Source organism: Bombus fervidus, chromosome 8, assembly GCF_041682495.2.
Source record: "Bombus fervidus isolate BK054 chromosome 8, iyBomFerv1, whole genome shotgun sequence".
Lineage (NCBI taxonomy): Eukaryota > Metazoa > Arthropoda > Insecta > Hymenoptera > Apidae > Bombus > Bombus fervidus.
The window spans coordinates 14,948,924-14,966,239 of NC_091524.1; the positions used below are offsets into that span (position 1 = coordinate 14,948,924).

A 17,316-nucleotide genomic window follows, 5' to 3' on the forward strand; every position below is an offset into this window, starting at 1 on the left:
AGTAAACAATTAACAAGAGATTCTTTTATATGTGAAAATAAATAAAAAATGTAGAATAACATTTTTTCGTTTAAGCTCTCATTTTGAAGAAAATGTTTGAACATGTTTAGCTAAGAACTGTTTCAGTATACCTATATCTGATAACATTTTAAATATAACTTTCTCGAGAACAATGAATTTTATGAAAAAATTTTGTTCTATATCTTCAATTAATTTTCCCTGTTTTCGTATTATAGAGATATCCTGTCGATCATTCCAGTTATATAAACAAATTTTATTCGATATTTCCAATTTATGTTTTTAAATATAATTACTCCCTTGGTAATTGTACCATGACTATTGTGACAGCCTGTATAATAAATTCTCAATATCAGTAAGTTTAAAAATTCGAAAAATAAATTTTAATTGATATTTGTTTCTATGACTCGAAATCAGAGTTTGCAATTGACAATTAGAAGTTCGATAGTATGAAAGGCGAAATTGCTACGCGTAGAGGTAACCAATCTGTCTACAATTCGTTATCAATGACAGTATCATGGTAGTGTAGAGTCCGATGTTTTTCACATAGCAATTGACATATACTTGCACTAGGCAAGTAGTTAGTAAGGACGAACAACAATACAGAATGGCGAGAATAATTTTACTGTGGTTACTGTTCGTTGTATGTCTAATTCACCATTCATCGACTTTTTATTTACCGGGTCTAGCACCGGTAAATTATTGCAAGGCCGGAGAAACCTCTGAAACGTGTAAAGTGCGTATAAAGATTATTTTTGACTATTTTAAGAATTGGTTATGATCATGTGTATTTAGTTTATCATTTTTTTCTCCTCTTCCTCCAATATCCTTCATATTCGTCAATTATAATAATCATTATATTTTGATCGTACAGTCTAATGTATTTTTCATTTTTCGTATTATTTTAATTAAGAAGTAATTTTTAATAATTGTAAATATGTTTCGATGTGGCCTTTCGTGACATATGACTCATAACAACGAAATTGAGGCACGAAAGGTTTTGAAAAAGTATTTAATTGCTTGTACAATCTGGAATATTCGTAAATCGACCTTACACGAACATGTAGGTACTTTACATTTTGTACGATTTATGACGAAACGTCAGTTGTTCAAATATGTTGTGTTTGAAAGCATATTAATTACATATATATATGTTTTAAATTTAAGTATTTCTAAATTATCAAATTTGTATTTACTAACTTCATTATAAATGTCATAATCACAAAAAGTTCATAAAAATTTAATCAAAAGCTCCCACATTTAAAAAATAATAAAAAATAATAATTATAAATTATTTATAATTACAATTTATTTTTTTTATATTTTTTATAATTACAATTAATAATAATTATACATCACGTAAGTGTAATAATTGATGTATTACATAAATATAATATATGTAATCTATAATTTATTGTGTTTTATCAGATAATGTTTATTTCTTTCAGTCTGAGATTAAACTATATGTAAATCGTCTAAACACTGAGAAATATGTAATACCATATGAATATCATCAGTAAGTTTTCATAAGAAACACATATATAATTGATAACATCTTTTAATCTCGTAGAAGTTTGAATTGTTATACCAAGAATTCTTTTTTTAGCTTTGATTTTTGTCCTTCCGATGAAACTCAAAGTCCTGTTGAAAACTTGGGACAGGTTGTTTTTGGAGAGCGTATAAGGCCTTCTCCTTACAAGGTATGATAAAAACAAAACCTTCAAATCATTTGTTATATCCAGTTATATTTATTTTTGTATATTTTATGCATTTAACAAATTCAATGTGGAAAATAAATGTTGTGTCCGTATACGCGAATGTCAGTGGGATAGCAGGAAGTGAAATTTACGAGCCTATTCAAGAAACTGAGTTCATCGGAATTTTGAGTAAGACTTACAAAATTTCTAAAATTGATCTTATACTTTCCGCTCTTAAGTACATATATCAACGCATTTTTATCACCTTGTCAAAATGAAGTTATCTTGAGTAATCAAACATTCTCGAAATTTCGCACGGTTTACCGGGGGTCGATTTCAATACTCGAAATCGTTCTTATCTGTTCTAAGTTTTGAAACTACCCGAACAATTAATTTTCATGGTTGTTTCAGATCATAACGTTCGTTGTATTTTAATTTATCTCTAAGGACACAACATGAGAATTCCTACCTGTTATACTGTTTATAATTAATATTTTCGGATTATGTCGATATTTGGATAACATCAACATTTAGCAAATACTGAATTAATGTGGACCTATATTTTATATCATAAAATCTTCGTTCTATCTTGCTCAAGCTTGTATACATTATTTTAAATTTTTTTAAAAATGTGTATACAGCTTGTATGCACATCATCTGTCCACAAAATATTATGTCATGCTATAGGGAATTGTTGAATTCATCTTAACATCAGCTATGACATTGTAAAGTTAAAAATAGTGTCTTATTAAAAATTCAATACGACCTTGATTCTTTATTGTAAAAAGAATTTTTTGGAAATTTTTTAAATTACAGTTTATAGCAAATTGAAAAGTAATTAACTCTCATCGGAAACATTTTTTTGTCAGACTATTGGAAGTCCCTGAAAAATTATGACAATGATTATTTTCTATCTTCCATTTTTCTTTGGAACAATGACTTAATATATTGTTCATTTGCTAGAATAGTGACATACAAAACCTGTTCTTTCTGCATCTATGAGTCAAATACAATTTTTATGTAGTAACATCAATGCAAATGAGCAACATAAAAAAGTTACAAAAATTTTATGATATAAAAAAGTTGGCTCCCTAGCTTATGTATAATATACATATGTATAATAAAAGATATAAATTATGTAAATTTTCAGCTAGAGTTCATGAAAAATGTTAATTGTGATGTTGTGTGTAAAAGATCATATCAAGGTGGAAATAAAGAATCAGAAAAGAAATTGGAATTTTTGAGGAAAGGAATGGCATTTAAATATCAGCATCATTGGATAGTTGGTAATATCTTAGTGATAAAACAAGTTGAATCTGGAAAACCTTTATTATTGTTCATATCACCATGTTAATAAGTTTCTCTTTTTTTTTGTTATAGATAATATGCCTGTTACGTGGTGTTATCAGTTAGAAGATGAAAGACAATATTGTAGTACTGGATTTCCTATGGGATGCTTCTTACGAGATTCAAGATCTCAACAGGACTGTACTGTTAATGTAAATTTAAAGTATTATTATTTCTGAATCAAAAACCGATGTTCATTAATAGTAGATTTAAAAAATTCCTTAAACTTACAGAAAATACGTGAAAAGTGAAATTAATCAATTTGTTCTTTATTAGGATGCATATAACAAAAGAGAAAATAGTTATTACCTATATAATCACGTAGACCTTACGATCACGTATCATAGTGGTGTTAAAGAAGAATGGGGATCTGCATTTAAAGAAAACGGAGGACGTATAATATGTAAGGATTGAAATTTTATTTATATATTGTTAAACTTGCAATGTTAATTTTTAATGAAATTTATGTTTATTTTCTTTAATAGCTGTTAAAGTGGTTCCGCGTAGCATTAAACATGGTACTGTTGTTAACTGTGACCACAAAGAAGCATTAGATATACCACACAGTCCACTTTCTGTTGGGAAAAACTTAGATATTACTTACACATACTCTGTGACATATATTGTAAGCATTCACAATAACAAATTAATCCTTGATATACCTTGATAGTACCTTGATACCTATACCTTGATAGTATAGTTTTTAAACAAAAAATACGATTATATTTTTAATTTTAGGAAAACAGTACAATCAAATGGTCATCTAGATGGGATTATATTTTAGAATCTATGCCACATACAAATATCCAGTGGTTTAGTATTCTTAATTCATTAATAATTGTTTTGTTCCTTTCTGGAATGGTGGCCATGATATTGCTCCGAACATTGCACAAAGATATTGCGAGATACAATCAGGTACACTAATGAAATGCTATTTGTTAACTTTTGTTTCATTTTACTTGAATTAGAAAGTTTCATTTTGTTTTAATCCATAAATTTAATATGTATTCCATTTTTATTTATTTATACATTATTCAAATCATCTCATTTTCTTTAAAGTTACTAACACGACAGTATTATTTCATTAATTAACAAGAATATATGACACGATGTTTGATTTTGTTTTATATCATAAAGCTGTGATGTTCCCTTGTCTGTGTTTCAATAACGCAGGCTTCCTTCCAGATAGAATCAGGAGAAGACGCACATGAAGAATTTGGCTGGAAATTAGTTCATGGTGATGTATTCCGACCTCCTCGCAAAGGAATGTTATTATCAGTTTTACTCGGGTCTGGTGTTCAAGTGTTTTATATGACACTTGTAACACTTGGTAAGTTTTTAAATCTACATGCATAAGTGTATTTACTTGATATATAAACAGTAAAAAATATAAAGTTTCATTTTGCATTCCACAGCATTTGCGTGTTTAGGATTTTTATCTCCAGCAAACAGAGGAGCTTTAATGACTTGTGCCATGGTTTTATATGTTTGTCTTGGAGCTACTGCTGGTTACGTATCTGCTAGAATATATAAAAGCTTCGGTGGTGAAAAATGGAAATCGAACGTTGTACTTACATCTATGTTGAGTCCTGGGTAATACGATTTATTTAATAAATATATATGTACATGTGTGTGATAAATACAACTAGTCTATAAAGCTATACAATCTGAAAATCAAAGTTAATAACAGTTCATCCTTTGGCTATGGACCTTTTAATAATTTATGTAATTACATATTTACATTATATGTACAATATCGTGAGTATGAAGACGAATTTTATAAAAATGTATTTTTATTTACAGAATTGTATTCAGTTTATTCTTTATAATGAATTTAATTTTTTGGGCAAATGAAAGTTCAGCTGCAGTACCATTCAGCACTCTTATTGCTCTTCTAGCACTTTGGTTTGGAGTATCTCTTCCATTAACATTTATTGGTGCTTATTTCGGATTCCGGAAAAGGGTAAAGACTTCTTTTATCAACAAAAATAGTGTTGAATGTTCTTTTATATATATAGAAGCAGTAGCGTTGTTCTATAGAAATTCTATTGACAAAAAATGAGATTTCAAAGAAGAAATTCATTAGTAACGAATTTTATTTTAGTCTTTGGAGCATCCTGTTAGAACCAATCAAATTCCTAGACAAATACCAGAACAAAGTTTTTATACTCAACCAATACCTGGTGTAATAATGGGTGGAGTTCTACCTTTCGGATGTATATTTATACAATTATTCTTTATACTTAATTCTTTATGGTAAATATCACATTTTTAAAACCTAGTAGCCTTAATAATATAGATAATATAAGTTATAAGTATTATTAATTCCACTGATCAGTTTTATCTATTCTAATTACTTCTAATTACTACCAATTCTAATATTGTATTTATAAATAGGAAAGCTTTTATTTTTTAATATACAAAATATCTAAACTTTAATTAATCTGTTTCAGGTCAAGTCAGGTGTATTACATGTTTGGATTTCTCTTTTTGGTATTTGTTATACTCGTAATTACATGTTCAGAAACGACGATTTTACTTTGCTATTTCCATCTTTGTGCGGAGGTAAATGAATGACCTTTTATTAATAAAATAAACAAAACATTTCTCAAGATACATATATTCGAATTATCTTTTTTGTTTTAGGATTATCATTGGTGGTGGCGTAGTTTCCTAACATCTGGATTTACCGCGTTCTATTTATTAATCTATTGCATACATTTTTTCATGACTAAGTTGGAAATAGAAGATGCTACATCTACGTTCCTTTACTTTGGTTATACTTGTATTATGGTTTACTTATTCTTCGTTTTAACAGGTAAAGTATTTATTTCTTCTACAATAATAAAATGTTAATATTTTTAAATAAAAAATTATTGCATATTTTATGTATTAAATAGGATCAATTGGCTTCTTTGCCTGTTTCTGGTTCGTGCGAAAGATCTACAGTGTCGTAAAAGTCGACTAATGAATCAAATGATACCTATCGAAATAAACTGAATGTGGTATGAATAAAATAGTCATAGAAATGAATGATAATTGATATCAGTTTTGAAAAAGATGGTGTTAACGTACAAGCATCAAGTCCTTTTTATGCGCAAGTGTTAGCATCAAGTCCTTTTTATGTGCAAGTGTTCTAGTTTCAATTTATTTATTGTCTCAATTATAGATATTTCATGCAATTAAATATTTCAGAGATATTACTTATTATTTATGTTATTAATAATAAATAAAGTATAGCAATAATATTACAAATTAGTATAAAAATACTGTTTGATAATGATAATAGTCATAAGAAGCAATTTTGCAAGATTTCCAAAGAAGTACATTTGCCAAAATTGTTTTTATACATTTTCTTGCTTCTTGAAACATGCGCATAAAAAGGGTTACAAATCAGGTCATTAATTTGACCTGCTACCTGAAAACCAGGAGACAAAATGTTCGAAATTTATCAGCATAACATTGATGTGTTTATTGTTAACTGCAGTAAAGACTCTATAATTGTTTGTAAAGGATTGCACTTTAATTCTATGTTTTATTCAAGATTTAATTGCAGTTTAAGATACATATCTATTATATTCAATATCGCCTTCGTGAGACGATACCAAAGCAACGATGAATCTTATTTTAATTTATATTTACTACTCGCTATCTATGAATGAACCGTTATAGAGTCTTTAGCGTACTTGTCAGTATGCATTCTTTTGATAACGAGATAGGTGTATCAAAGCTATAAAGATACGTGTATACATTTTACAAATGAATTGTGCAATCCAGACGTAATGTATAATTATTAGATACATTTGTTTACAATAATAAGCTGATAAACTAAAGATATTAATCAACAATGTAAATAAGAGAAGACTTTTGTCTTGTAATCGTCAAGTAGTCTCTCGAATTCTCTGGACTATAAATTTGAATTCTGATGTGTACACACATTTTTTATCATGTTTGTAAGACCGAGCCCTTTGCAGTCTGTATTACACAGCTTAACTCTTTAAGTTGAATATATTATAAAATTCATAAATAATTGCGTAAAAGTAATTTAATCTTTTTGCGATATAAGCAAAGAAAGAAATATGTATGTATATTAATTTACTTACTGTATGTTAATTTACTTGTAATACATACACATATATAAATACGACGATTTATAGCGAAGGATGAATTTCGTTAAAATTTTAAGTGTATTCTGAAATACGAAATTTTAGGTAAAATATTATTTATAGGCCCTAAAAAAGATATTCTTTTCAGGCGTTAAAAACTCATATAATCGATTCAGGTGCTTGAAATAATTTCAAATTTCAAAGAAAAATTATAGAAAGCCAAATTTAGTGAGAATATCGACTCTAGCCGGATTCATGTAACTATTCTATCAAACATTTTGGTTATAGTTCTTTATTATAATTTTGTTCCGGTTTAAATAATTCAAATATTATATAAAAAAAGAAGAAAATACATATAAAAAGAAAATTTCCTTCTTTTGGTTCTTGGAAAGCTGGCTCAGAAGAGACATTTATGATAATAAATACTTTTAAAATTATAAATAACTACATATTAAATTACCATTCACAATTTTATAAAAAAATTTGGAAAGAGATCTAAAAATTAATTTCAAATCATAATCAAGACAAATATAATGTTAGTTTCTCATAATCGTTTCAGTCCTTGATTTTTTTCACATGAAAATTTAAAAAGAATAAGAATATTTAAGAATATACATTATTGCATAACTACGTTCTTTTCCTTAAAATATGTAAAAAAATATTTTTGGACGCAACATGTCATTAAAATTAGTTTAATTGGAGGAAAGATATACAGTGTATAAATTAGTAGTTAAGTTACACACCAAACTTGAAATTCCAGTTTTCTTTTATTCTTTCTATTCATAGTATTTGTGATTGTGAAATATTTTAATTAATAGCTGACATGCACATTCTGTAATTCACGATTTTTGTAAATTGAAGCAATTACAACGTTAGCGTTAACGATTTTAATATAAATAAAGATCGAATAAGTTTACGTAAACATTTGTTTTCTCTGTTGCAAACATTTCAAACATTTATGGCCATGTTCGAGTTATTTTTTGTTAATAATATTGTTTTTTCCTCGTTGGTTTCCTTCTCAATTACATTTTTTGTTCGAATCAGACAAAAAATATATATTATAACGATGAAATAAATATAACGAACAATTCATTTTTCGTTCTAAAATGTATGTATTTTTTTTCTTTCGCTTCTTCTTCGTAAATCTTTCGATCTTATTTCAAGGGTGAATAACAAATCTTCTAAATATGGTATGACATTGTACAAAGTAAGCGATAGATATACCTTTCGTATAACCTACAATGTTTTACATTTATTCATAATTTTACATGTCATATCACGGCGTATTGAATTATGCTTTATATACAAACGTGTTTCTGGCTGTGCAAATTCATTGCGCGAAAACGAGAAACACCAAAACTTTACATTTTACTACCACTATTTATGTGGTAGTACATGTCAACATTCAAGGAAGTCAGGCTATTCTACCGACAGAGACGAAAAGAGAGATAGATTCCGGGAAGAGAAAACACTCCCATTGACGCTTTAGGACGACTTCATATTAATGAACCACAGTCTCTCAGTATCCTTATTTTGGGCTTTTTTGTTCGCTGTTGTTTTCAGCATCTCGCCCCAGCACTAATATTTTTTTTGTTTCGTTTCGTTTTTTATTTTCTCGTAAGAAAACAAATAGCGTTTTTCAACGATCACGAATACTAAATTCGTTCCGAGCGTTCTTTCTCTATGTAGATAGTTTTTTCGTTTGATTATCCTTCGATTCCCCAGGGCACGTTTTGCGATATCGCACTACGACGTATCGTAGAACGTGATGTATCACTCCTAGACGATGCAAACGCTACCGTTCGTTCTACAGTTACAGCGCTCTGTTGGATAGTTAATGTCGACCTGTAAGAAGTATGGTTTAATGCTGAAATTTCGGGGAGAATGGATCGGAGATCGGGACGTTTCTTGATCATGCAACAAATTTGTACAGTTTCTGACCAATGAATGAAAATTAGCGATTGAACAAATTGAAATCAAACAGAGAAATAAATACGCGAGATTGGTATCAGAACAAGAAAAAAGGAATAGTACGAATTACGTTCTCACGTGAAACAGAAGTTTTCTAAATTTAAAAAAAAAAAGAAAAAAGTGTGGAAGAACAGAAAACACAAACTCTAACATGATATTATTAAATCGTTAATCATAAAAACGGGCTGCTAATCGTGGAACAATCGATAAAGAAAAATTTAAAAAGCATCTTCGGCAAGTCTCTCTCTAATGTAAAAAGGAAAAATTCGTTCGTCTTTTCGTAATCTATAACATCTTTCTTAAAAATATAACTGATCAAAATTGGAACTTTTGCATCAGAGAGGGAAAGGTACGTTTATAGAAAGTGGTCGATCAGAGAACTATTTTCTTGGGCTGCGACGGCGACGACCGTCCCTGTTGTTTCTTTCAGCGCGTCTCATCTCTTCTAATCTGCGTGCATGTTCTGCCATGTGTTGCCTTCTCATTTCTTCTTTTACGACTATCTGTAATTAAAATATATCTATGATTATCCCTATGAGTAGTAATAATTAGATCACAGATCCAAATTCATTCTTATGAAGAAATGAGGCTAAATCGAGGTTAGATACTAGAATAAGAACTTCATTCCATATTTTTTAAATATTGTATTAAATTACTTTATATAAATGAATACAATTTAAAGAAAGAAAGGAGATCATTATTTGTTTTTCTACTTCGTAAGTATTATATTTATAAATGTAGTATTTAGTTTTGTTATAAAATATAAGTACTTAGATTGTACTTTATCTATAATGTACCTGTTCATTTGTGAGTGGTAACCAATATATGCATGGCGTTGCTTTTGTTTTTCTAAAGAGATCATCTAAAAGCTTAGCTGGTGGTGGCTCATCCTCTTTCTTTTTAAATTTACGAGCTGGAGCTGGAAGGTGTGCTTCCACTGCTGGACTCCGACTCCTCTGTCGCCTTTTTTTATCATGTTCTTTCTTTTCTCGTTCTTTTTCTTTTATATGCTGTTGTCCATCTTCTTTACCAAGATCCCATTCTCGAACTACCATTACCTATTATTTACAAAACTCTTCTTTAGTTATTGCATAACTGCAAGTTGAAATTTCAATTTTCATTCAAATACATCAAGATCCCATAAGAGAAATTAATATATGTATTTCTATTTCACCATAGCAATTGAGGGTCAAATATAATTCATTTTTAAATATATGTTAGAATATATTTAAAGAGATTGTATTTTCAAAAGTTAATAAAAAGAAACTTCTATAAATTCAGTGATAATGATTTTGATCAATTTTTTTTATGGATATTTATATTTCAATATAAAACTCAAGTAGACAATTATATTATCAAATTCAAAATATTTGTTTATACTTTTTACTTTTTAATCTAAATTTTATTTTATAGAAGAAAGTGAACATAGTTACAAATAATAGTAAATTTTATAATACACATTCTTTATCATTATTTATCATATTTTATATTTTTCCTTAAAGCTCTTTTTGTGTAAGAATTGTAAAATATGATAAAATTGATATACCTTTGCATTCGTTCTTTCTTCGCGATTCCAATCCTGCTGCCATGAATCGGACGGTACGAGAGGTTCAGTTTTTCTTGGGATGGACTGATCCTTTGACAATTCGCGTGCTAATTCCATGTCATCTTTGGTTGCATATTCAACATGAAGCCTCTTTGGATTTGAAACTGGCCAGGATATACCATGTAACGCTTGTCTCGTCTCAAATGCCTGGTCTTCATTAGCATACTAAAACAATTCAATTAATACTGTGTGAAATAAATATTTTTATAACTTATACTGACTTTTCTCTATAGTATTCTTTTCATATTGACATATTCTTCATTTACGCGATCTTTATGATTAAATCAATTACGCATGATTTACGCATAAAAGATGTACATGGAACAAACACTTTGCATAAATCAGAAGACTGATACGTATCAAAATTAAATGAACATTTTTAAAAATTATTTTGACATACCTCTACAAAACACTTGGATTTAATTCGATCCATCCAAAATCCATTTTCGACAATTGTGCCAGTACGCGACAGAAGTTCTTTAATTTGATTCAAAGTGAACGGACGAACCAAGTTTTTGATCAGAAGGATATTTGTGGGCTTAGTAGCAGGTGGACTTGGAGATTTTACATGTGGCACTTCTTTAACAATCGATATCTTACGCCTCGCTGCTATAAACCACAATTTAACTAATAAATAAATAAAATATTTCATATTCGTCACATTCTACATAAAAAAAAAAAAAAAATACATATCCTTACAATTATACCTTCAATTATAAATATAACTCTTAATTACAGACTTATTGTTTCTTAGAGAAGTAAACTTCTATTTCATTAGTATGAAAAATTTTAAAATCTCTATCCATATATCTTCAAACAAAAAAATTTTAACAAACAAATATATATATTAGATTAATTTTTATAACAATGATAGTTAAGGGTCAAGAATACTTTTTAATATATTCTTTACCGCATTTAAATCAATATATTAAATATTTTTTGAAATAGTTATTTTAAATGTCATACATTTAAATAGTGTGGTTTTGGGAAATATTCACTTATTTTTTTTATTTTGATATAAATGAAACCATGTTTATAGAAATTAAAATAACTCACATAAGAAGACCCTTTGAAAGTATTCACATACCTATATGATTATCTATCTTTGGGTCTCCCTTTTTTGTTGCACCATTCTTTTGCATGATGTTTTCGTCACCGGATTTATTATCGTTTATTCCTTCATTAGAATTGTGCCACTTTTCGCTAACTCGATAACGATCCCTGTCTTCATCGTCATCTTTTGAAAGACGAACCTCATTTATCGACAATGGTCTTGCTCCTGGCACCAACGCCTATTACACAAATGCAAATATGTATGAGTACACACAAATTTAGAAAATTTTATAAGAGTATAATGTATGATATTAATATTAATATTTATACTATGATACTAATATCAGATATACAGATATTTATATTTAATTGTATTCTTTTTATTTATTTTTAAGATCATAAAACATTATAGATATTTCTTTCTAAAATTTACAAAATGTTAAACGTTAAAAATAGAAATATTACTTTAAGTGAATCCGTAGAAATTGAAAACGAAGGTGCGGTGTCAGTAGATAATGCAGTACCCCATCGACGCTTTCTCGGAACACATTTGGAATCTGGTTCGGTGCTGTCGTGATTTTCCTGTAAAAACATATAATTGTGATATTTAATGATCTTATATAATAACTATTATAATACCATAAATATTTGTTATATACGACTAAGCTACATTACAATTATTTGATAAATCATTAATTTATTTAGGAAGAAAATATAACAATGAACCTTATTTGGAGCACTTGCTTCATTATTTGCATTTGCATCAGTATCTTCTTTTTTAACATCATTCTTTTCTGTTAACATTCTCGAAGAACTGAAACAAAATTTATAAAATGATATAGCAAGATATTAATGATAAGAATTTGGAAGACTCACTAATTTATACTTACAATGATCTTTTTAAATTTACTTTCACGGGTTTGTAAGTCACCAACTGAGTTGTTGCTGATGCAGTATATTCCAATTTATCAACTAGATTGTCTAACTTTTGTTTATTTGCTTCACAATGATCTATTTCCATTTCCATGTTATTTAATAAAAAATTATTCCTTGCTTTTGGTGACTCAGTATGATCTTTCTGTTCGTGGGAATCCTCTGTACTTATTTTCTCTTCTTGCATACATACATCAATTTCAAGATCTCTTTTAATAGAAGGTTCATCCTCAGAATCTGGTGTATCAGAATTAGATGAATCTCGATATTTAGTTCGATGTTTTCTGCGACTGGCACTTTGTATCCTGCCACCAGTTCTATTACTATGAATTTCATCATTTGATTCAGATGATGAATTTAGCTCACGAACTTTTTCCTTTTTATCTTCTTCCTCGTCACTGCTTGAATCTCTTTGAGTGTTTTCAACGCTAGTTTCTTTATTAAATGCTTCCACTGTTTTTTCACTAGTATCTTCCACAGATTTTTCTTCCTTGGGCATAATGTTTGTCTCCTCGGATGAATGATTACCATTTGAACTAGGAGCCAATATAGTTGTACTAGTCGACTTAATGGGTTTACTATCAGCGTTTTCGTTGAAGTAATTTGCCTCATTTGATTCACCTTGCTGATCTATGTTTGGTTTATCGTCAGACAAGTTGGCTGAAGTGGTTTCAGGCAGGATCTCCTTGCTATCACTTACCTCTTCGTTGGAGTCCTGACCTGGGTATGAAGAGGAGGGATCGTTCGGCTGTTCAGTGCTACTGGGTACTCTTGTAGAAGAAACCAGTTGCTTGTCTGCCGAGTCAACCTCCTCTGCAACTCCCTCACCACTTTCCTGCCACTTGTTCGATTTTTTCCTATTTAAAGAAGTATCAGATAACCCTTCTGTTGTGTTATGCTGTCTACATAATTTTAATCTCTGTATCTCGCCATGTGATGCATCGGATCTTGATACTTTCCAGATTGATCCAGAAGTGTTGTCTTCTTCATCTTCTTGCGATTTGGTATTAACATCTGCTTCAATAGACAAAACTGTTTCATTTTGTTCTTCTAATTGTTCCATTTCCTTTTTATGTACGTGTGCTGACTTCTTTTCCGTGATTTTATTGCTCGAACTTTTTGTTGTTTCGTCAACATACTCTTGCTCTAAAGATGTTGAAGATGCATGTTTTGCATATTTTCGACTTGATTTTCGTGTTACTCGTTCAACCTCTTTCTCTGGAGACCCTGCTTTTGATTTGTTTCTTTCACTTTTGCGTCTCATATCTAAAATATGAAAAATAAATTTCTTAGAAACTCTAGTTTAGATTTGTATGTTACAGATGTGTATCTATAATTGACATATTAGTACAGTAATGTTTAATGTTAAAATATATTTATTACGAATAATATGTTATTTATATTGAGAATGCTTATCTAGAATTTTAGAAACTACATAAAAATTTAATAGAACAATGATAAAATTTTTTACACACACAATGTGAATTTCTATATTATTAATAAATAAATATTTCTAACTCATAAAAAATAAATTTTAAATTATTTTCTAAAACCTATTATGTATTCAGAATTTATTCATAACATGCTTTTTTCATTTTTCAATGTCAATATACTTTTCAATTTATAAACAATAACTAAATGTATTCTACATATTGCGTATAACATGTTTATGTTAATATTACATAGATGTCTCTGAAAGTAAGTCAATTTATACTTTTAGCAGCAGCATTAACTTACTTTCCAAGGTGACTATATAATTAAATGTAGTAAATTTACTATATCTACCCTACATTTTGAACATATAAAGACTTTTCTAAAGTACTTTAATATATAAAAAATTTTGACATTGGAAATATACATTGGCATTCAATGAAAATGTTTGTTTCATACTAAGATCGCATCTGGATATTCTATTCATGTATTAAAAGTAAATTAATTATATTTTTTATTAATCGATGTTTATTTCAGCATTCAATAGTTCTCTTTTCAGATATATTTCTACTATCTAATAATTATATTTTTACTTCAATATTTACATACATAATGTAAAAATATGAAATAAAACAGTATATATTAAAACACTAAAACTTCAAATAACAAAACAAATAAAACATAAAATAGCAATTTACTTCCAGTAAGATTATATAAAATAAAAACTATAACATCAATAATATTTTTATTTCACAACTACTCGTTTTCTAACGTAACCAAGTTTATTAATATTCACAGATAAGTAATTTTAAAGAGAAACATGCACAATATCTGAAAAAATGTTAAAACAAAGCATCAGATCATATAGTATATAACAACATAATGATTAATTAAAGAATTTTATTAATGTTTGAATAAACTATTGGAACATAATGACAAATACTTAAAACCACGCAGTCAGAAGAAATTAATGTTTATAATAAATAACTACTAGCCCTATGTATTACGTAAACAAAAAGAATTGACTCAGATAACAGCTTTCGATAAATATTTATTCAAAACTATTGGAAGAGCATCAAAATCTAATTTGTGGTTACCCGAGAAACGCGCGGATGTCGCACAATCTGAAGATTTAGAGAAATCACTTACTCTATAAATGTGTTTCGTTCGCTGGCTAGAAGTTTACCAAGTATGTATCGTTTTTTCAGAATTTTATTGACACATAAATACCGTACTACAATTAAAACGACGTTTCCAATGACGCCTCTAACAATGGGTCGTACCACTTTACTCCATTGAACACGAACGTTTCACATCGTAACAGATAGACCTGCGAAACCGGAACGCCGGCACGTTCGGTATATTCGTTTAAAAACTTTATCGCCACGTAAGTTGACTAGTATATCGTTTGTAAATCCGCTTTCTCCAGTGCAGCGTTTACGTTATGTGAAAATGGGACTTAAGCAAATTACAATGTGCAATAATTTACATTTAGTTTCGTATCTAGTAATTAATATAGTTACAAATATATATAGGAAGAATGGTGAAAGTCAAAATTTTATAGGTATTCGAAGTATTTGGTTTCTTGTCTATACCCTTTAAATAAGTTTTGTAAAGACTACAATAAATAATAATAAACATATACTATATTCAATTGAGACAGATAGAGGTAAATACGAATATTCTAGCTATGATTCAAAATTTTTTTATACATATACATACATACGTATGTATGAGCATTGACTAAATATAAACTAGACCTTGCATGCAATGCAAGAAGCGTCTACCAACCGAGAGCAACGTAGACCTATTAATTGGCCTTGAAATAGGCTTGGCTACATTACTCCTTATCTCATTCATACCACATTTTTCTAACCTACGATCCGTTCTAAATTTTTTGGTTTGATTATTCTTATTGCTAATTAATACTATTTTTACTGCTAACTCTTCTTCACTGTATTTAGAGATCGTTTCATTTTCTTTGGTTTTTGTCCTTCTTGTCGGAATTTCTCTATTGCATTATATTGCACTTTGTTACATTCCAACGTGTAGTCCTTCCTGATTTGAGTTTTATCTATCTGTTATCTACTTGTTTTCTCAGTCTTTCTATTTCTCTTATCCATTTTATTCTCTTAACATCTCCTGAGCTGTATAATATACTTCCTAATCTAATCTCTTTCCAAATTTCCCTATCGATTTCTCTACAGCTATATAATAAATGTTCCAAACACCCTTCTGTTCCTTCACATAACTTCTTATCCATATTTCTTTCTCATCTTCTTACGGCGAGACTTTATAGCAATGAATCTATAAGTAATACACAGATTAAAGAGCTATTTAGACTTCAGTGGAAAATTAGAAAGTGATAGAATACTTAGATAGAATTCTAGAATACTCTAGAATGTGGAACGTATGCGAATTACAATTAATAAAAATTGTCGTTTGTATTGTATGTGCGAGCGATAGAATACTTTGGGATTCCAAAAACTATTATTTCTGAAAATTTTAATCCAAGATCCGAGGATAAATTGCATACACTACAAAATTCATTATCGAGTGAAGATTGATCAAAACAACTTAGAATCGATCAGACTAAGTTGAACAAGGAGTATTACTTAGTAGTTAGTTTCTAAAGTAGTGCACGAACAATCGAACTGCTTGAAAGTCAAACCGAGCCGAGACTAAATCGGTTACCGATCCGATTTGGATAGATACCTGAAAGAACCGAACAGCTCGAAAAAATCGAGTAACGCGAATCGTTTTCAGCAGTCTCAAACAATCGAGTAGTTTGTGGCTCGAAAGATTCAAGGAAATAGAGTTAAATTTAAACTATGTCACTTTAAGGGATGAAAGCAGTGTTCACTGGTCGTATTCCTCCAAAGTAAAACAATATAAATTTTATATGTATTTTTATATGCAAATATACTACTTCGTAATAATCTCTTAATGAATAAACCAAAAATAGTTTTGGAAATATATTTGTATAATTCAATAACGAAAATATATAGATTAACTATATTAATACATTAAGAAGCTTGTAACACTTAATGCCAACTAATTTATAAATTTAATATTTTTACTGTTAATCAATTAATTTAATTTAACATTAAATAAATACACAAGACTAAAAGTAACTATATTTCCTGTTAAGAAA

At 28.9% G+C, this 17,316-nt stretch overlaps 3 protein-coding genes across 7 annotated transcripts in view; 1 reads left to right on the forward strand and 2 right to left on the reverse strand.

Moving 5' to 3' along the window:
• Med4 (mediator complex subunit 4) overlaps nt 1-17,316 on the reverse strand; it is a 105,651-nt gene that overhangs the window by 39,487 nt on the left and 48,848 nt on the right. The window lies entirely within an intron of this gene.
• Tm9sf2 (transmembrane 9 superfamily protein member 2) lies at nt 524-8,090 on the forward strand. Of its 2 annotated transcripts, none has more exons than XM_072008971.1 (15): nt 524-754; nt 1,467-1,534; nt 1,625-1,718; nt 2,866-3,001; nt 3,096-3,214; nt 3,339-3,465; nt 3,548-3,687; nt 3,801-3,977; nt 4,236-4,392; nt 4,478-4,655; nt 4,866-5,025; nt 5,167-5,318; nt 5,516-5,627; nt 5,709-5,880; nt 5,963-8,090. In XM_072008971.1, exons 1-15 carry the CDS (start codon nt 626-628, stop codon nt 6,028-6,030), a joined length of 1,989 nt encoding a protein of 662 aa, XP_071865072.1. In that variant the 5' UTR covers nt 524-625; the 3' UTR covers nt 6,031-8,090. The 2 variants fall into 2 exon arrangements, with proteins under 2 accessions (XP_071865072.1, XP_071865074.1); XM_072008973.1 differs by having other exon boundaries at nt 4,248-4,392.
• Nucleotides 6,364-15,526, reverse strand: Acn (apoptotic chromatin condensation inducer acinus). 4 transcript variants are annotated; one of them, XM_072008968.1, is made up of 10 exons: nt 15,312-15,526; nt 12,689-13,997; nt 12,525-12,612; nt 12,264-12,380; nt 11,833-12,037; nt 11,146-11,372; nt 10,686-10,910; nt 9,937-10,197; nt 9,493-9,642; nt 6,364-9,013 (listed from the first exon to the last, which is right to left on the reverse strand). In XM_072008968.1, the coding sequence occupies exons 2-9, from the start codon at nt 13,993-13,995 to the stop codon at nt 9,520-9,522; spliced, it is 2,553 nt and encodes an 850-aa protein (XP_071865069.1). In that variant the 5' UTR covers nt 13,996-13,997; nt 15,312-15,526; the 3' UTR covers nt 6,364-9,013; nt 9,493-9,519. The 4 variants fall into 4 exon arrangements, with proteins under 4 accessions (XP_071865069.1, XP_071865067.1, XP_071865071.1 ...); XM_072008966.1 differs by having other exon boundaries at nt 6,364-9,642; XM_072008970.1 differs by having other exon boundaries at nt 6,364-9,642; nt 11,146-11,351; nt 15,312-15,525.